Raw genomic sequence first — 15007 nt, 5'->3', positions numbered from 1 at the left:
AACTTCAACTCCTGGAACATCTCATATGCTCCATGACGTTCAAAACATTGTTGAAGTCCCGGTTCTAAGCCGTAAAGCATGGCACACTAAACTATCGAGTAGTCATCAGCTTTGCTCTGCCAGACGTTCTTAACGTCGTCAGTTGCATCTGCAGCAGGCCTGGCACCCAGCGGTGCTTCCAGGACGTAATTCTTCTGTGCAGCAATGAGGATAATCCTCAAGTTACGGACCCAGTCCGTGTAATTGCTACCATCATCTTTCAACTTTGCTTTCTCAAGGAACGCATTAAAATTCAACGGAACAACAGCACGGGCCATCTATCTACAACATAGACAAGCAAAATACTATAGGTACTAAGTTCATGATAAATTGAAGTTCAATTAATCATATTACTAAAGAACTCCCACTTAGATAGACATCCCTCTAATCATCTAAGTGATCACGTGATCCAAATCAACTAAACCATGTCCGATCATCATGTGAGATGGAGTAGTTTTCAATGATGAACATCACTATGTTGATCATATCTACTATATGATTCACGCTCGACCTTTCGGTCTCAGTGTTCCGAGGCCATATCTGCATATGCTAGGCTCGTCAAGTTTAACCCGAGTATTCTGCGTGTGCAAAACTGGCTTGCACCCGTTGTAGATGAACGTAGAGCTTATCACACCCGATCATCACGTGGTGTCTCGGCACGACGAACTTTGGCAACGGTGCATACTCAGGGAGAACACTTTTATCTTGAAATTTAGTGAGAGAACATCTTATAATGCTACCGTCAATCAAAGCAAAATAAGATGCATAAAGGATAAACATCACATGCAATCAATATAAGTGATATGATATGGCCATCATCATCTTGTGCTTGTGATCTCCATCTCTGAAGCACCATCATGATCACCATCATCACCAGCGTGACACCTTTATCTCCATCGTAGGATCGTTGTCCTTTCGCCAACTATTGCTTCTACGACTATCACTACCGCTTAGTGATAAAGTAAAGCAATTACAGGGCAATTGCATTGCATACAATAAAGCGACAACCATATGGCTCCTGCCAGTTGCCGATAACTCGGTTACAAAACATGATCATCTCATACAATAAAATATCGCATCATGCCTTGACCATATCACATCACATCATGCCCTGCAAAAACAAGTTAGACGTCCTCTACTTTGTTGTTGCAAGTTTTACGTGGCTGCTACGGGTTGAGCAAGAACCGTCCTTACCTACGCATCAAAACCACAACGATAGTTCGTCAAGTTAGTGTTGTTTTAACCTTCTCAAGGACCGGGCGTAGTCACACTCGATTCAACTAAAGTTGGAGAAACTGACACCCGCCAGCCACCTGTGTGCAAAGCACGTCGGTAGAACCAGTCTCGCGTAAGCGTACGCATAATGTCGGTCCGGGCCGCTTCATCCAACAATACCGCTGAACCAAAGTATGACATGCTGGTAAGCAGTATGACTTGTGTCGCCCACAACTCACTTGTGTTCTACTCGTGCATATAACATCTACGCATAAACCTGGCTCGGATACCATTGTTGGGGAACGTAGTAATTTCAAAAATATTCCTACGCACACGCAAGATCATGGTGATGCATAGCAACGAGAGGGGAGAGTGTTGTCCACGTACCGTCGTAGACCGAAAGCGGAAGCGTTAGCACAACGCGGTTGATGTAGTCGTACGTCTTCACGATCCGACCGATCCAAGTACCGAACGTACGGCACCTCCGAGTTCAGCACACGTTCAACTCGATGACGTCCCGCGAACTCCGATCTAGCAGAGCTTCACGGGAGAGTTCCGTCAGCACGACGGCGTGATGACAGTGATGATGTTGCTACCGACGCAGGGCTTCACCTAAGCACCGCTACGATATGACCGAGGTGGAATACGGTGGAGGGGGGCACCGCACACGGCTGGGAGATATCAACAGATCAACTTGTGTGTCTAGAGGTGCCCCCCTGCCCCCGTATATAAAGGAGCAAGGGGGGAGAGGCGGCTGGCCAAGGAGGGCGCGCCAAGGGGGGAGTCCTACTCCCACCGAGAGTAGGACTCCTCCTTTCCTTGTTGGAGTAGGAGAAGGGAAGGAAGGGAGAGAGGAGGAGAAGGAAAAAGGGGGCGGCGCCCCCCTTCCTTGTCCAATTCGGACTAGAGGAGGAGGGGGCGCGCGGCTGCCCTGGCCGCCCTTCCTCTTCTCCCACTAAGGCCCATTAGGCCCAATATACTCCCCAGGGGGTTCCGGTAACCCCCCGGTACTCCGGTAAATGTCTGAAACCTCCCGAAACACTTCCGGGGTCCGAACATAGTCATCCAATATATCGATCTTTACGTCTAGACCATTTCGAGACTCCTCGTCATCTCCATGTTCATATCCGGGACTCAGAACTACCTTCGTTACATCAAAACACAAAAACTCATAATACCGATCGTCACCAAACTTTAAGTGTGCGGACCCTACGGGTTCGAGAACTATGTAGACATGACCGAGACACCTCTCCGGTCAATAACCAATAGCGGAACCTGGATGCTCATATTGGCTCCCACATATTCTACGAAGATCTTTATCGGTCAAACCGCATAACAACATACGTTGGTCCCTTTGTCATCGGTATGTTACTTGCCCGAGATTCGATCGTCGGTATCTCAATACCTAGTTCAATCTCGTTACCGGCAAGTCTCTTTACTCGTTATGTAATGCATCATCCCGCAACTAACTCATTAGTCACATTGCTTGCAAGGCTTATAGTGATGTGCATTACCGAGAGGGCCCAGAGATACCTCTCCGACAATCGGAGTGACAAATCCTAATCTCGAAATACGCCAACTCAACAAGTACCTTTGGAGACACCTGTAGAGCACCTTTATAATCACCCAGTTACGTTGTGACGTTTGGTAGCACACAAAGTGTTCCTCCGGTAAACGGGAGTTGCATAATCTCATAGTCATAGGAACATGTATAAGTCATGAAGAAAGCAATAGCAACATATCAAACGATCAAGTGCTAAGCTAACGGAATGGGTCAAGTCAATCACATCATTCTCCTAGTGATGTGATCCCGTTAATCAAATGACAACTCATGTCTATGGCTAGGAAACTCAACCATCTTCGATTAACGAGCTAGTCAAGTAGAGGCATACTAGTGACACTATGTTTGTCTATGTATTCACACATGTATTATGTTTCCGGTTAATACAATTCTAGCATGAATAATAAATATTTATCCTGATATGAGGAAATAAATAATAACTTTATTATTGCCTCTAGGGCATATTTCCTTCACTACTTTCCAATTCGGGAGAAGGTATAATTACCTCATCAAGTTCTACTTTCCTCCCACTCACTTCTTTCGAGAGAAACTCCTTCTTTAGAAAGGATCTATTCTTAGCAACGAATATCTTGCCTTCGGATCTGTGATAGAAGGTGTACCCAACAGTCTCCTTTGGATATCCTATGAAGACGCATTTCTCCGATTTGAGTTTGAGCTTATCAGGTTGAAGCTTTTTCACATAAGCATCGCAACCCCAAACTTTAAGAAACGACATCTTAGGTTTCTTGCCAAACCACAGTTCATACGGTGTCATCTCAATGGATTTAGATGATGCCCTATTTAACGTGAATGCAGTTGTCTCTAATGCATAACCCCAAAATGATAGTGGTAAATCAGTAAGAGACATCATAGATCGCACCATATCTAATAAAGTACGGTTACAACGTTCGGACACACCATTACGCTGTGGTGTTCCAGGTGGCGTGAGTTGTGAAACTATTCCACATTGTTTTTAAACGAAGTACAAACTCGTAACTCAAATATTCACCTCCGCGATCAGATCGTAGAAACTTTATTTTCTTGCTACGATGATTCTCCACTTCACTCTGAAATTCTTTGAACTTTTCAAATGTTTCAGACTTGTGTTTCATTAAGTAGATATACCCATATCTGCTCAAATCATCTGTGAAGGTCAGAAAATAACGATACCCGTCGCGAGCCTCAACACTCATCGGACCGCATACATCAGTATGTATTATTTCCAACAAGTTTGTTGCTTGCTCCATTGTTCCGGAGAACGGAGTCTTAGTCATCTTGCCCATGGGCATGGTTCGCAAGCATCATGTGATTCATAATCAAGTGATTCCAAAAGTCCATCAGCATGGAGTTTCTCCATGTGCTTTACACCAATATGACCTAAGCGGCAGTGCCACATATAAGTTGCACTATCATTATTAACTTTGCATCCTTTGGTTTCAATATTATGAATATGTGTATCACTACGATCGAGATTCAATAAACCATTTATATTGAGTGTATGACCATAAAAGGTTTTATTCATGTAAATAGAACAACAATTATTCTTTGACTTAAATGAATAACCGTATTGCAATAAACATGATCCAATCATATTCATGCTCAACGCAAACACCAAATAACATTTATTTTAGGTTCAACATTAATCCCGAAGGTAAATGGAGTGTGCGATGGTGATCTTATCAACCTTGGAATCATTTCCAACTCACATCATCACCTCGCCCTTAACTAGTCTCTGTTTATTTGCAACTCCTGTTTCGAGTTACTACTCTTAGCAACTGAACTAGTATCAAATACCGAGGGGTTGCTATAAACACTAGTAAAGTACACATCAATAACATGTATATCAAATATACCTTTGTTCACTTTGTCATCCTTCTTATCCGCTAAGTATCTAGGGCAGTTCCACTTTCAGTGACCATTTCTTTTGCAGTAGAAGCACTCAGTTTCAGGCTTGGGTCTAGTTTTGGGATTCTTCATGGGAGTGGCAACTTGCATTCCATTCTTCTTGAAGTTCCCTTTCTTTCCCTTGCCCTTTTACTTGAAACTAGTGGTCTTGTCAACCATCAACACTTGATGCTTTTTCTTGATTTCAACCTTCGCCGATTTCAGCATCGCGAAGAGCTTGGGAATCGTTTTTGTTATCCCTTGCATATTATAGTTCATCACGAAGTTCTAATAATTTGGTGATAGTGACTAGAGAACTTTATCAATCACTATCTTATTTGAAAGATTAACTCCCATTTGATTCACGTGATTGTAGTACTCAGACATTTTGAGCACATGCTCACTAGCTAAGCTATTCTCCTCCATCTTGTAGGCAAAGTACTTTGTCAGAGGTCTCATACCTCTTAACACGGGCATGAGTCTGAAATACCAATTTCAACTCTTTGAAACATCTCATATGCTCCATGTCGTTCAAAACATTTTTGAAGTCCCGGTTCTAAGCCGTAAAGCATGGTGCACTAAACTATTAAGTAGTCATCATACCGAGCTTGTCAAATGTTCATAACGTCTGCATCTGCTCCTGCAATAGTTCTGTCACCTAGCGGTGCATCAAGGACATAATACTTCTGTGCAGCAATGAGGATAATCCTCAGATCACGGAGCTAGTCCGCATCATTGCTACTAACATCTTTCAACTTATTTTTCTCTAGGAACATATCAAAAAATAAAACGGGAACTACATCGCGAGCTATTGATCTACAACATTGATATGCAAATACTATCAGGACTAAGTTCATGATAAATTAAAGTTCAATTAATCATATTACTTTACGAACTCCCACTTAGATAGACATCCCTCTAGTCATCTAAATGATCACGTGATCCAAATCAACTAAACATGTCTGACCATCACGTGAGATGGAGTAGTTTCAATGGTGAACATCACTATGTTGATCATATATACTATATGATTAACGCTCGACCTTTCGGTCTCAGTGTTTCGAGGCCATATCTGCATATGCTAGGCTCATCAAGTTTAACCCGAGTATTCTGCGTGTGCAAAACTGGCTTGCACCCGTTGTATGTGAACGTAGAGCTTATCACACCTGATCATCACGTGGTATCTCGGCACGACGAACTGTCGCAACGGTGCATACTCAGGGAGAACACTTATACCTTGAAATTTTGTGAGAGATCATCTTATAATGTCACCGCCGTACTAAGCAAGATAAGATGCATAAAAAGATAAACATCACATGCAATCAAATAAGTGATATGATATGGTCATCATCATCTTGTGCCTTTGATCTCCATCTCCAAAGCACCGTCATGATCACCATCGTCACCGGCTTGACACCTTGATCTCCATTGAAGCATCGTTGTCGTCTCGCCAACTATTTCTTCTACAACTATCGCTACTGCTTAGTGATAAAGTAAAGCAATTACATGGCGATTGCATTTCATACAATAAAGCGACAACCATATGGCTCATGCTAGTTGCCGATAACTGTTACAAAACATGATCATCTCATACAACAATTTATATAGCATCATGTCTGGACCATATCACATCACAGCAAGCCCTGCAAAAACAAGTTAGACGTCCTCTACTTTGTTGTTGCAAGTTTTACGTGGCTGCTACGGGCTTCTAGCAAGAACCGTTCTTACCTACGCATCAAAACCACAACGATTTTTCGTCAAGTGTGATGTTTTAACCTTCAACAAGGACTGGGCGTAGTCACACTCGATTCAACTACAGTTGGAGAAACAGACACCCACTAGCCACCTGTGTGCGAAGCACGGCGGTGGAACTAGTCTCATGAACGCGGTCATGTAATGTCGGTCTGGGCCGCTTCATCCAACAATACCGCTGAATCAAAGTATGACATGCTGGTAAGCAGTATGACTATTATCGCCCACAACTCTTTGTGTTCTACTCTTGCATATAACATCTACGCATAGACCTGGCTCGGATGCCACTGTTGGGAAACATAGTATTTAAAAAAAAATTCCTACGATCACGCAAGATCTATCTAGGAGAAGCATAGCAACGAGCGGGGAGAGTGTGTCCACGTACCCTCGTAGACCGAAAGCGGAAGCATTTAGTAACGCGGTTGATGTAGTCGAACGTCTTCGCGATCCAACCGATCCAAGTACCGAACGCACGGCACCTCCGCGATCTGCACACGTTCAACTCGGTGATGTCCCTCGAACTCTTGATCCAGTTGAGGCCAAGGGAGAGTTTCGTTAGCACGACGGCGTGGTGACGGTGATGATGAAGTTACCGGCGCAGGGCTTCGCCTAAGCACTATGACGATATGACCGAGGTGTAAAACTGTGGAGGGGGCACCCCACATAGCTAAAGATCAACTTGTGTGTCTATGGGGTGCCCCCTCCCACGTATATAAAGGAGGGAGGGAGGAGGAGGCCGGCCAAGAGGAGGCGTGCCCAAGGGGGGGAGTCCTACTCCAAGTAGGATTCGCCCCCCCCTTTCCTACTTCCACAAGGAGAAGGGGGAAATAGGAGGAGGAGAGAAAGGAAAAGGGGGGCCGCGCCCCCAACCCCTAGTCCAATTCGGTTTAGGCTTGGGGGGGCGCCTCCCTGACTGCTGCCTCCTCTCTTCCACGAGGGCCCATGAAGGCCCATTAACCCCCCTGGGGTTCCGGTAACCCCCCGGTACTCCGGAAAATACCCGATACACTTCGGAACCATCCCGGTGTCCGAATATAACCTTCCAATATATCAATCTTTATGTCTCGACCATTTCGAGACTCCTTATCATGTACGTGATCTCATCCGGGACTCTGAACTACCTTCGGTTCATCAAAACACATAAACTCATAATACCGATCGTCATCGAACGTTAAGCGTGCGGAGCCTACGGGTTCGAGAACTATGTAGACATGACCGAGACACCTCTCCGGTCAAAAACCAATAGCAGAACCTGGATGCTCATATTGGCTCCTACATATTCTACGAAGATCTTTATCGGTCAAACCACACAACAACATACGTTGTTTCCTTTGTCATCGGTATGTTACTTGCCTGAGATTCGATCGTTGGTATCACCATAGCTAGTTCAATCTCGTTACCGGCAAGTCTCTTTACTTGTTCCGTAATGCATCGTCCTGCAACTAACTCATTACTCAGATTGCTTGGAAGGCTTATAGTGATGTGCATTACCGAGAGGGCCCGGAGATACCTCTCCGACAATCGGAGTGATAAATCCTAATCTCGATCTATGCCAACTCAACAAACACCATCGGAGACACCTGCAGAGCATCTTTATAATCACCCAGTTATGTTGTGACGTTCGATAGCACACTAAGTGTTCCTCCAGTATTCGGGAGTTGCATAATCTCATAGTCAGAGGAACATGTATAAGTCATGATGAAAGCAATAGCAACAAACTAAACGATCATAGTGCTAAGCTAACGGATGGGTCTTGTCCATCACATCATTCTCTAATGATGTGACCCCGTTCATCAAATGACAACACATGTCTATGGCTAGTAAACATAACAATCTTTGATAAATGAGCTAGTCAAGTAGAGGCATACTAGGTACACTCTGTTTGTCTATGTATTCACACATGTACTAAGTTTCCGGTTAATACAATTCTAGCATGAATAATAAACATTTATCATGATATAAGGAAATGTAAATAACAACTTTATTATTGTCTCTAGGGCACATTTCCTTCGTTACCTCCATCAAGAGGTTCCATTTTTTGACCCTTTCTCGATTTGTACTTGAAGCTTATGTGCACTCTTGACTGAATGATTTCCTCCGCCATCAAAGTGCCAAGCCATGAAGTCCTCAACCCCTCACTGAGTAGTATCTATAGGAAATGGTGTACATCATCAGGCCAGAAAATATCTATCTATATCTATACATCTATATCTATCTATACCTACTAATAAATCAAGGTGTGTTTCGCCAATTTTTTCATCCGTTCACCAAGAAAAGATTTTTTTTCTATCCGAGACGGTACTAAATTCTTATGCGTTCGTCTGCTAAAAAAAGGCTTTCCAGAATATCGTACATGGGCCATGCACTGTGGCCCAGCGAAGCCAGCCCACTTATTTTTTTGCCCACGCGGCTGTGAAAAATTCTATTTTCCGCGCAAGGCGACAAATAGTCGAAGCTTCGTACAGGGCAACCATTAATGGGCTGGCCCATTTTTCTTTGTTTCTGTGTTTTATTTCTCTTTTTATTCTCCTTCCCTATCTCTTTTGTCACTTTCAAGTTTATTTTTCTTATAGAATTTATTTCATAAATTCAAAATTCTTGAAAAGCATTCAGAATTTCAAAAATCAAATTATAGAAAATGTTTAGAATTCCAAAATTTGTTGCTATTTAAAAAATATTCGGAACTTGAAAAAAGTTTCCCATTGTTTTGAATTTTTTTTGTTTTTCAAAATTGTTCGAGATTTATAAAAAGAAAATGACAATTTTAAAATGCTTCATATTTGAAAAATATTCTTGTTTTAGTAAAATTTTCACAATTCAAAATAATGTTGAAAGATATAGATTGTCAAAAAATGTTATGAATTTTTGACATATGTTCCCGATCTAAAAAAATGTTTACAAGTTCAAATAATGTTCATGTTTGTATAAATTTTTTTTGATGTTTTAAAAAATGTTTGTGAATTTTAAAAGATGTTCATGTTTCAATTTTTGTTCACGTTTTTTTTGAAAGAGTACATAATTCTCAAAAACTGGTCAGGATTTAAAAAGGGGTGCATGTTCCCTACAAATATTCAGAAACTTCATACTTTAAAATCTCCTCGATTAAAAAGAAAAGTAGATTCAATAATTCATGGGCCTTCTCTGGGATACGTTGATGTAACAAAACTCTTAAATGCCCTCCATCAATGAATGAAAAAATAGCGGATTGATTACTTCACACCCGGCGAAACCGAGAAGCTAAATGTTCCTTTTTCACATGCGCACAGGGTTTTGCTTGCACATATAATTCTCACTAACTTGAAATGCATACTAATTTTTCTCCCGTTGCAACGCATGGGCACATGCGCTAGTCCCTGACAATGCATGCGAGCAACCAAACATCAGGTAAAAATATCTTTCACGATACAGAGACAACGTATGCAGGCGACCAAACCAAACATCATATTTTATGATGTATTTCCTCAAGTAGTCTCCACTCAGCCTAACTCGATTTTTCTATACAACCACCGAAAATGGGTACAGGGTAACCAACGGCGTTACTCCACACGACGGAGTACGGATTCGCCCACACCTTCGGACTCAGATTTAATGCCACAGGCAATCTGCTCCTTTCATTTCTGATCTAACGGTTGTGAAACAAAGTCAGGGAACTGTGGCCGAGTGACTTTGCTTCACCACGTTAGCGGATCTGCCGCCGCCACCGCCACCGCCCCATGGATCCCGGCATCGGGTAGCCTGCGTCACGTCGCCGCCGGTAGCACCGTGCCGCCCCGCGACCTCTACGGCACCACCGACACCTACCGCCTCTTCCCCACCCGACGCCGACGCCGACGCCCCCGCCACCTCTGCTCCGCCCCACCTCCGGCCGTCAGCTCAGGGCAGCTCCTGATCCCGCGCGCTGCTCCGGCGGCGAGAATGGCGTTCGCCAGATGGGTCCCCGGGCCCTCACGGCCCGTTCTCTTCTTCCTCCTCAAGACGCTACCGCTGCTCGTGCTCCTCACCTTCTCCTCCGCCGCGCCCCCGGCGGCGTCGTCTCCCGCGGCTGTGCACAACAACAACTGGGCCGTGCTCGTCTGCACATCCCGCTTCTGGTGAGACCCCCTCTATCATTGTCTGCGTCATACCGATACCACGCCGTTCGTTGCTTCCTAGCTGTGCGTCCGTTTGTCGTGGATCAATGCAACTGTAGTGGGTTCAGGTTCAGTGTGCCAAATGTAGCAGTGAGAGGTCTAGAGAAACAAGGGCGTTGCTGCAAGTGCTGACAAGTGCGCGCGGTTCATACAAGGATCTGGATCCAATTGGTGTAGATTGCATTCGCCTGTGTATTCATGAGTTTATGCATCCCTGTTTGCTAAGTATTATATCGATGTCACTGTACGGAGCGATTTGATTTTTCTCATTGGCTGAGATCCATCTGTAGTGCTTTATTCTTCTGATTGCGTATAGTTTAATATTGTCATCAGTGGTGGAGCCGTGCTGATGAACATTTGCCAATGAAGCTCCCTATCGAATTCTCCTGCCCTGCTATAGATTGAACAAAGGTTCCAGGATGAACCTGGGCAAGCCGCCCAGGGTCGCCAGGAGGTGGCTCCGTCATTGATTATCAGTATGACCGGAGATCTCAGTGGTTTTACAACTAATTATTGAACAGAGTTTATTCGTTCTCTCTGTGGGTGTGTAATAATAATGATGATGGCTTAAAATGTCTAGACTGTAATGATGTAAGTTCAGCGAGCACAAGTGTCTTTCAACAGACATTTTGGTATGAACACATGCACAATTGTAGTTTTTCCTCGAATACGCAGAAGAAGAATGCAAGAAGGCGCATATGCACAATTGTAGTTGTGTTAATACCAGCCAATGTTTTAGAAGTTCTGCCTTTGAGATGCATGTTTAGTTCCCATCTGCCTATAACATTTGAATATGTGGCTTATGCTTTTATGTTGTCTTGTTGATGTTGGGTTCTGCTGCTTATCCCTGTTGTCACTTAATTCTGACTTTATTATTGAAATGTTATGCAGGTTTAATTATAGACATATGGCCAACACGCTGTCTTTGTACAGGTAGTATACTTAATATAGTTATGCCATTATATGCAATTGTTAATCAATGTCCTATGTAAGGTTATTTCTTATTACTGAATATAGCATTTTTTCCAGGACTGTTAAGAGATTAGGAATACCTGATGAGCGGATAATACTTATGTTGGCGGATGATATGGCTTGTAATCCTCGGAACAATTATCCTGCCCAAGTGTTCAACAATGAGAACCACCAGCTTAATCTTTATGGTGACAATGTTGAGGTGAATCTCTTTTACTCTGAAAATATTGCTGCTGAATTCATAACATTGTAGTTTGATAGCCCCTAGGGTGCAATATTTTCCCAAGCCCATGGTGTGCATGTATCATTGATACCAATGAGGTACCAAAGCTACGAAATAGTTGATGATATCTAAGCATGCATGCCCACAGTAAATGACACACTACGACTACTTGACCTCTTTTTCAACAAGTAGACGCCCATAGGCATATGATTGATTTATTGCAATACCTACAATCTTGATTTTCTCATTGATAATATCATGAAACAATGCCTCCTAAAAGATGGTCAAATTTTGCAAAACGATGGATACTTAAGGCACTCTACACAGTTCAATATGGCCAGTTAGGTCATTTACGGAAGGTGGCAGCTGAAAATTCTCCAAGTTGTCCACTCATAATGCTATGCAATCTGATATTTGTATTAAAAAAAGTAATATCTGATCTTGGTATGCTGATGTTACTCTTTTGGTTTTCTAATGACAGGTTGATTACCGAGGTTACGAGGTTACAGTTGAAAACTTTTTGCGAGTTTTGACTGGAAGACATGAGAGTGCTGTACCAAGATCAAAGCGTCTCTTAAGTGATGAAGGAAGCCATATTCTTTTGTACATGACTGGGCATGGTGGGGATGAATTTCTGAAGTTCCAAGATAATGAAGAACTTCAGAGCCATGATTTAGCAGATGCAGTAAAGCAAATGAAGGAGAAACATAGGTTGACTTGGTTAATTATCAACATTTGGATGTTGGCTTCCGCCCCTTCATTTCTGGCTTCATTGGTTCTGACCATTTCACCTTGGTCTTCCTTTCAGATTTAAAGAGTTGTTGATTATGGTAGATACCTGCCAGGCTGCTACTCTGTTTTCACAGGTTTGTTGCTAGTTGCCACAAGTTCGTCGTCTTGACACATACTGAATCATGGATATACATATTATCCATTTCATTTTGTAACTGTCCAATGTTTTTAACTTTTTGGGTACAGTTCACAGACGTTCATATATTTGTTGGCAAGTGTGCAAACTATAGCATGTTGTACATCTATGCATTTTCTTCACAATTTATCTATTTATTTTTGGCCCAACTAATTCCAGGTTCATCTTTCTGAATTTGTTCTCCATATGACCATATACACTTTGTAACATTAGTTGTCGCTGTACATTACCTTTTTGTTATGAAATACTCCCCGTCCCATAATATAAGAGCGTTTTTGACACTGGTGTAGTGTTAAAAACGCTCTTATATTATGGGACGGAAGAAGTAGCTGTTTGGCATATAGTAGCGGCAAATGCTGCATATGGCAGGCTTTTGTGCAAATTGTATGCTAACCACCTGCGTTTCATAATTTGAATAATACTCTCTCCGTCCCACAATATAAGACGTTTTTGCAAGCCATATTAGTTTGCGAAAACGTCTTATATTATGAGACGGAGGGAGTAGTTCACATAGTTATAGATTCAGACAAGGATCTGTTCTGCTTGAGTAGACTTCACCCTTTCGGCTTTTCTATATCTGAAAATTGTGTCTAAAGGCTGTACCTGATATGTTTAATATATACAGCTTCAATCACCTGGCGTTTTGGCGATTGGCAGCAGCATGAAAGGGGAAAATTCTTACTCTCACCATCTTGACTCAGACGTGAGAACATAATAATTGCAAACTTGTTATTACCTTATTACTTGTCATGAAGCTGGTTAATGTTAAACATTTCTGGTGGCAGATTGGTGTTTCTGTTGTGGATAGGTTTACCTTCCATACACTTGCTTTCTTTGAGAAGCTGAACATGTATAGCAATGCTTCATTGAACAGGTAATAATACTTTGCATGTTATTCTCTTGGATTATGTATACGGTTGAAAGTTCATCAATTTATCTGCATGACAAGGTGTTGAACTTTGTGTTATGTCTTATTGTGATGTAGTTACTGAAAAAAATAGCCATTTTTTTTTTTGTGTTGGGTGTTGAACTTTGTGTTATGCCAGGTGAAGGTGATGATTTAAGTGTGCTGTACAATTTGCTTCACTGTTTCTATATTAAGATATAGTTGATGTTCTTGTTTGATTTTCAAACTTCTATGTGATATGACGTGAAAGGGAGGTCTGCATCATGTGGGTGCTTTCTTTTGAACTTGCATAAAATAATCGAAATTCATGGCTTGTAACTGCAGGCTAATAAGATTGTAGTGAACTTTAAATTCAATGCTGACTGTTTTCTGTGTACACTTAAGAATTAATATCAGCTGTTTCCTCTATTCTAAATTACGTACAATGGCACTCAACTAGATTCAATCTTATATTTCCAAAAACAAGTACCTGGGTGGTTCTCCACATTAGCATTCGATCTTCATAATTTTGTGTTAACCTTGCCTTTTATGTTCCAGTCTTTTCAATTCATATGATCCTTCCATGCTGCTGTCTACTGCATATTATCGAATGGATCTTTACAAGCGTGCCTTAAACGAGGTAATGGCAAGATAATATCTATCTCTAATGGCTGCTCTGCTGTCCATGACTATTTTGCTTTTTTCCCCCTTCTATTTTGCTTTGACCAGGTCCCAGTGACAAATTTCTTTGGATCAGTCATGAAGACTATCCATACTGATTCAGCCTACACAGGCTTCTTAGCTGCACATAACGCAGAAACCCCCCTTCCTATCGGAAATGATATAGTTGACGATGTCATGCTACAGAATGAGGCTAGTGCAAGAAGATCAAACATAGAAGAGACGAAAGTGAGTTTTAGTAAATTTTGCAAAATAAAATAAAATTCTGAGACTAATACTTTGTTAATTTCAACATCCAGGAAGCACAATTAAGGTCGCATGGATGGACAGAGGCCCTGCTAGAACAGCTGGAAGGCAAGAATTCTGATGTTGTTGTGATGTATGGCCTGGGAACTATGGGCATACTGTTGGCAATTTCAACCTGGCTATCAATGTAGGAAGGAACTCTGAAGTGTGCTGTTAACACATCTTGCAGAAGAGCTTAGTCATACTAACTCCGACAGAATAGGATCAAAAAGAGTGTAAATAAGGGAGATACTTTGGAGCTCTGACATTTTGTATTTTGTACCTTATCTTAGTATCCAGTCAGTTTTTTTTAATATAATTGATGTGCGTAGTTTTTGTATGGTATGCTCTACTTTTTTTGGATACGTAGGAAACTATATTTGGTGGACATTTTTGTGCATCTGTTGTTCCAGTTCTCTGGAACACATATCACATATGTCAGATTATTTCG

At 42.1% G+C, this 15007-nt stretch overlaps 1 protein-coding gene across 1 annotated transcript; it reads left to right on the top strand.

The window, feature by feature from the left end:
- Positions 1–10064: 10064 nt before the first annotated feature.
- LOC109755697 (uncharacterized) lies at positions 10065–14896 on the top strand. The gene is made up of 10 exons (XM_020314588.4): positions 10065–10542; positions 11473–11514; positions 11611–11755; positions 12258–12487; positions 12585–12642; positions 13330–13407; positions 13490–13578; positions 14149–14230; positions 14320–14499; positions 14571–14896. Exons 1-10 carry the CDS (start codon positions 10367–10369, stop codon positions 14706–14708), a joined length of 1218 nt encoding a protein of 405 aa, XP_020170177.1. The 5' UTR covers positions 10065–10366; the 3' UTR covers positions 14709–14896.
- Positions 14897–15007: the final 111 nt, after the last annotated feature.

This window comes from Aegilops tauschii, chromosome 1, assembly GCF_002575655.3.
Source record: "Aegilops tauschii subsp. strangulata cultivar AL8/78 chromosome 1, Aet v6.0, whole genome shotgun sequence".
NCBI classification, from domain to species: domain Eukaryota; kingdom Viridiplantae; phylum Streptophyta; class Magnoliopsida; order Poales; family Poaceae; genus Aegilops; species Aegilops tauschii.
Note: the sequence above shows the minus strand (reverse complement) of the source record. Positions and strands in the feature narration are given on the sequence as shown.

Bases quoted from the DNA above. Each gene is read 5' to 3' on its own strand.
- LOC109755697 (XM_020314588.4), top strand. From the start codon at position 10,367: ATGGCGTTCGCCAGATGGGTCCCCGGGCCCTCACGGCCCGTTCTCTTC. The intron at 11,756-12,257 runs GTGAATCTCTTT...TTCTAATGACAG, and splicing joins TTTATGGTGACAATGTTGAG to GTTGATTACCGAGGTTACGA. The intron at 13,579-14,148 runs GTAATAATACTT...TTTATGTTCCAG, and splicing joins AGCAATGCTTCATTGAACAG to TCTTTTCAATTCATATGATC.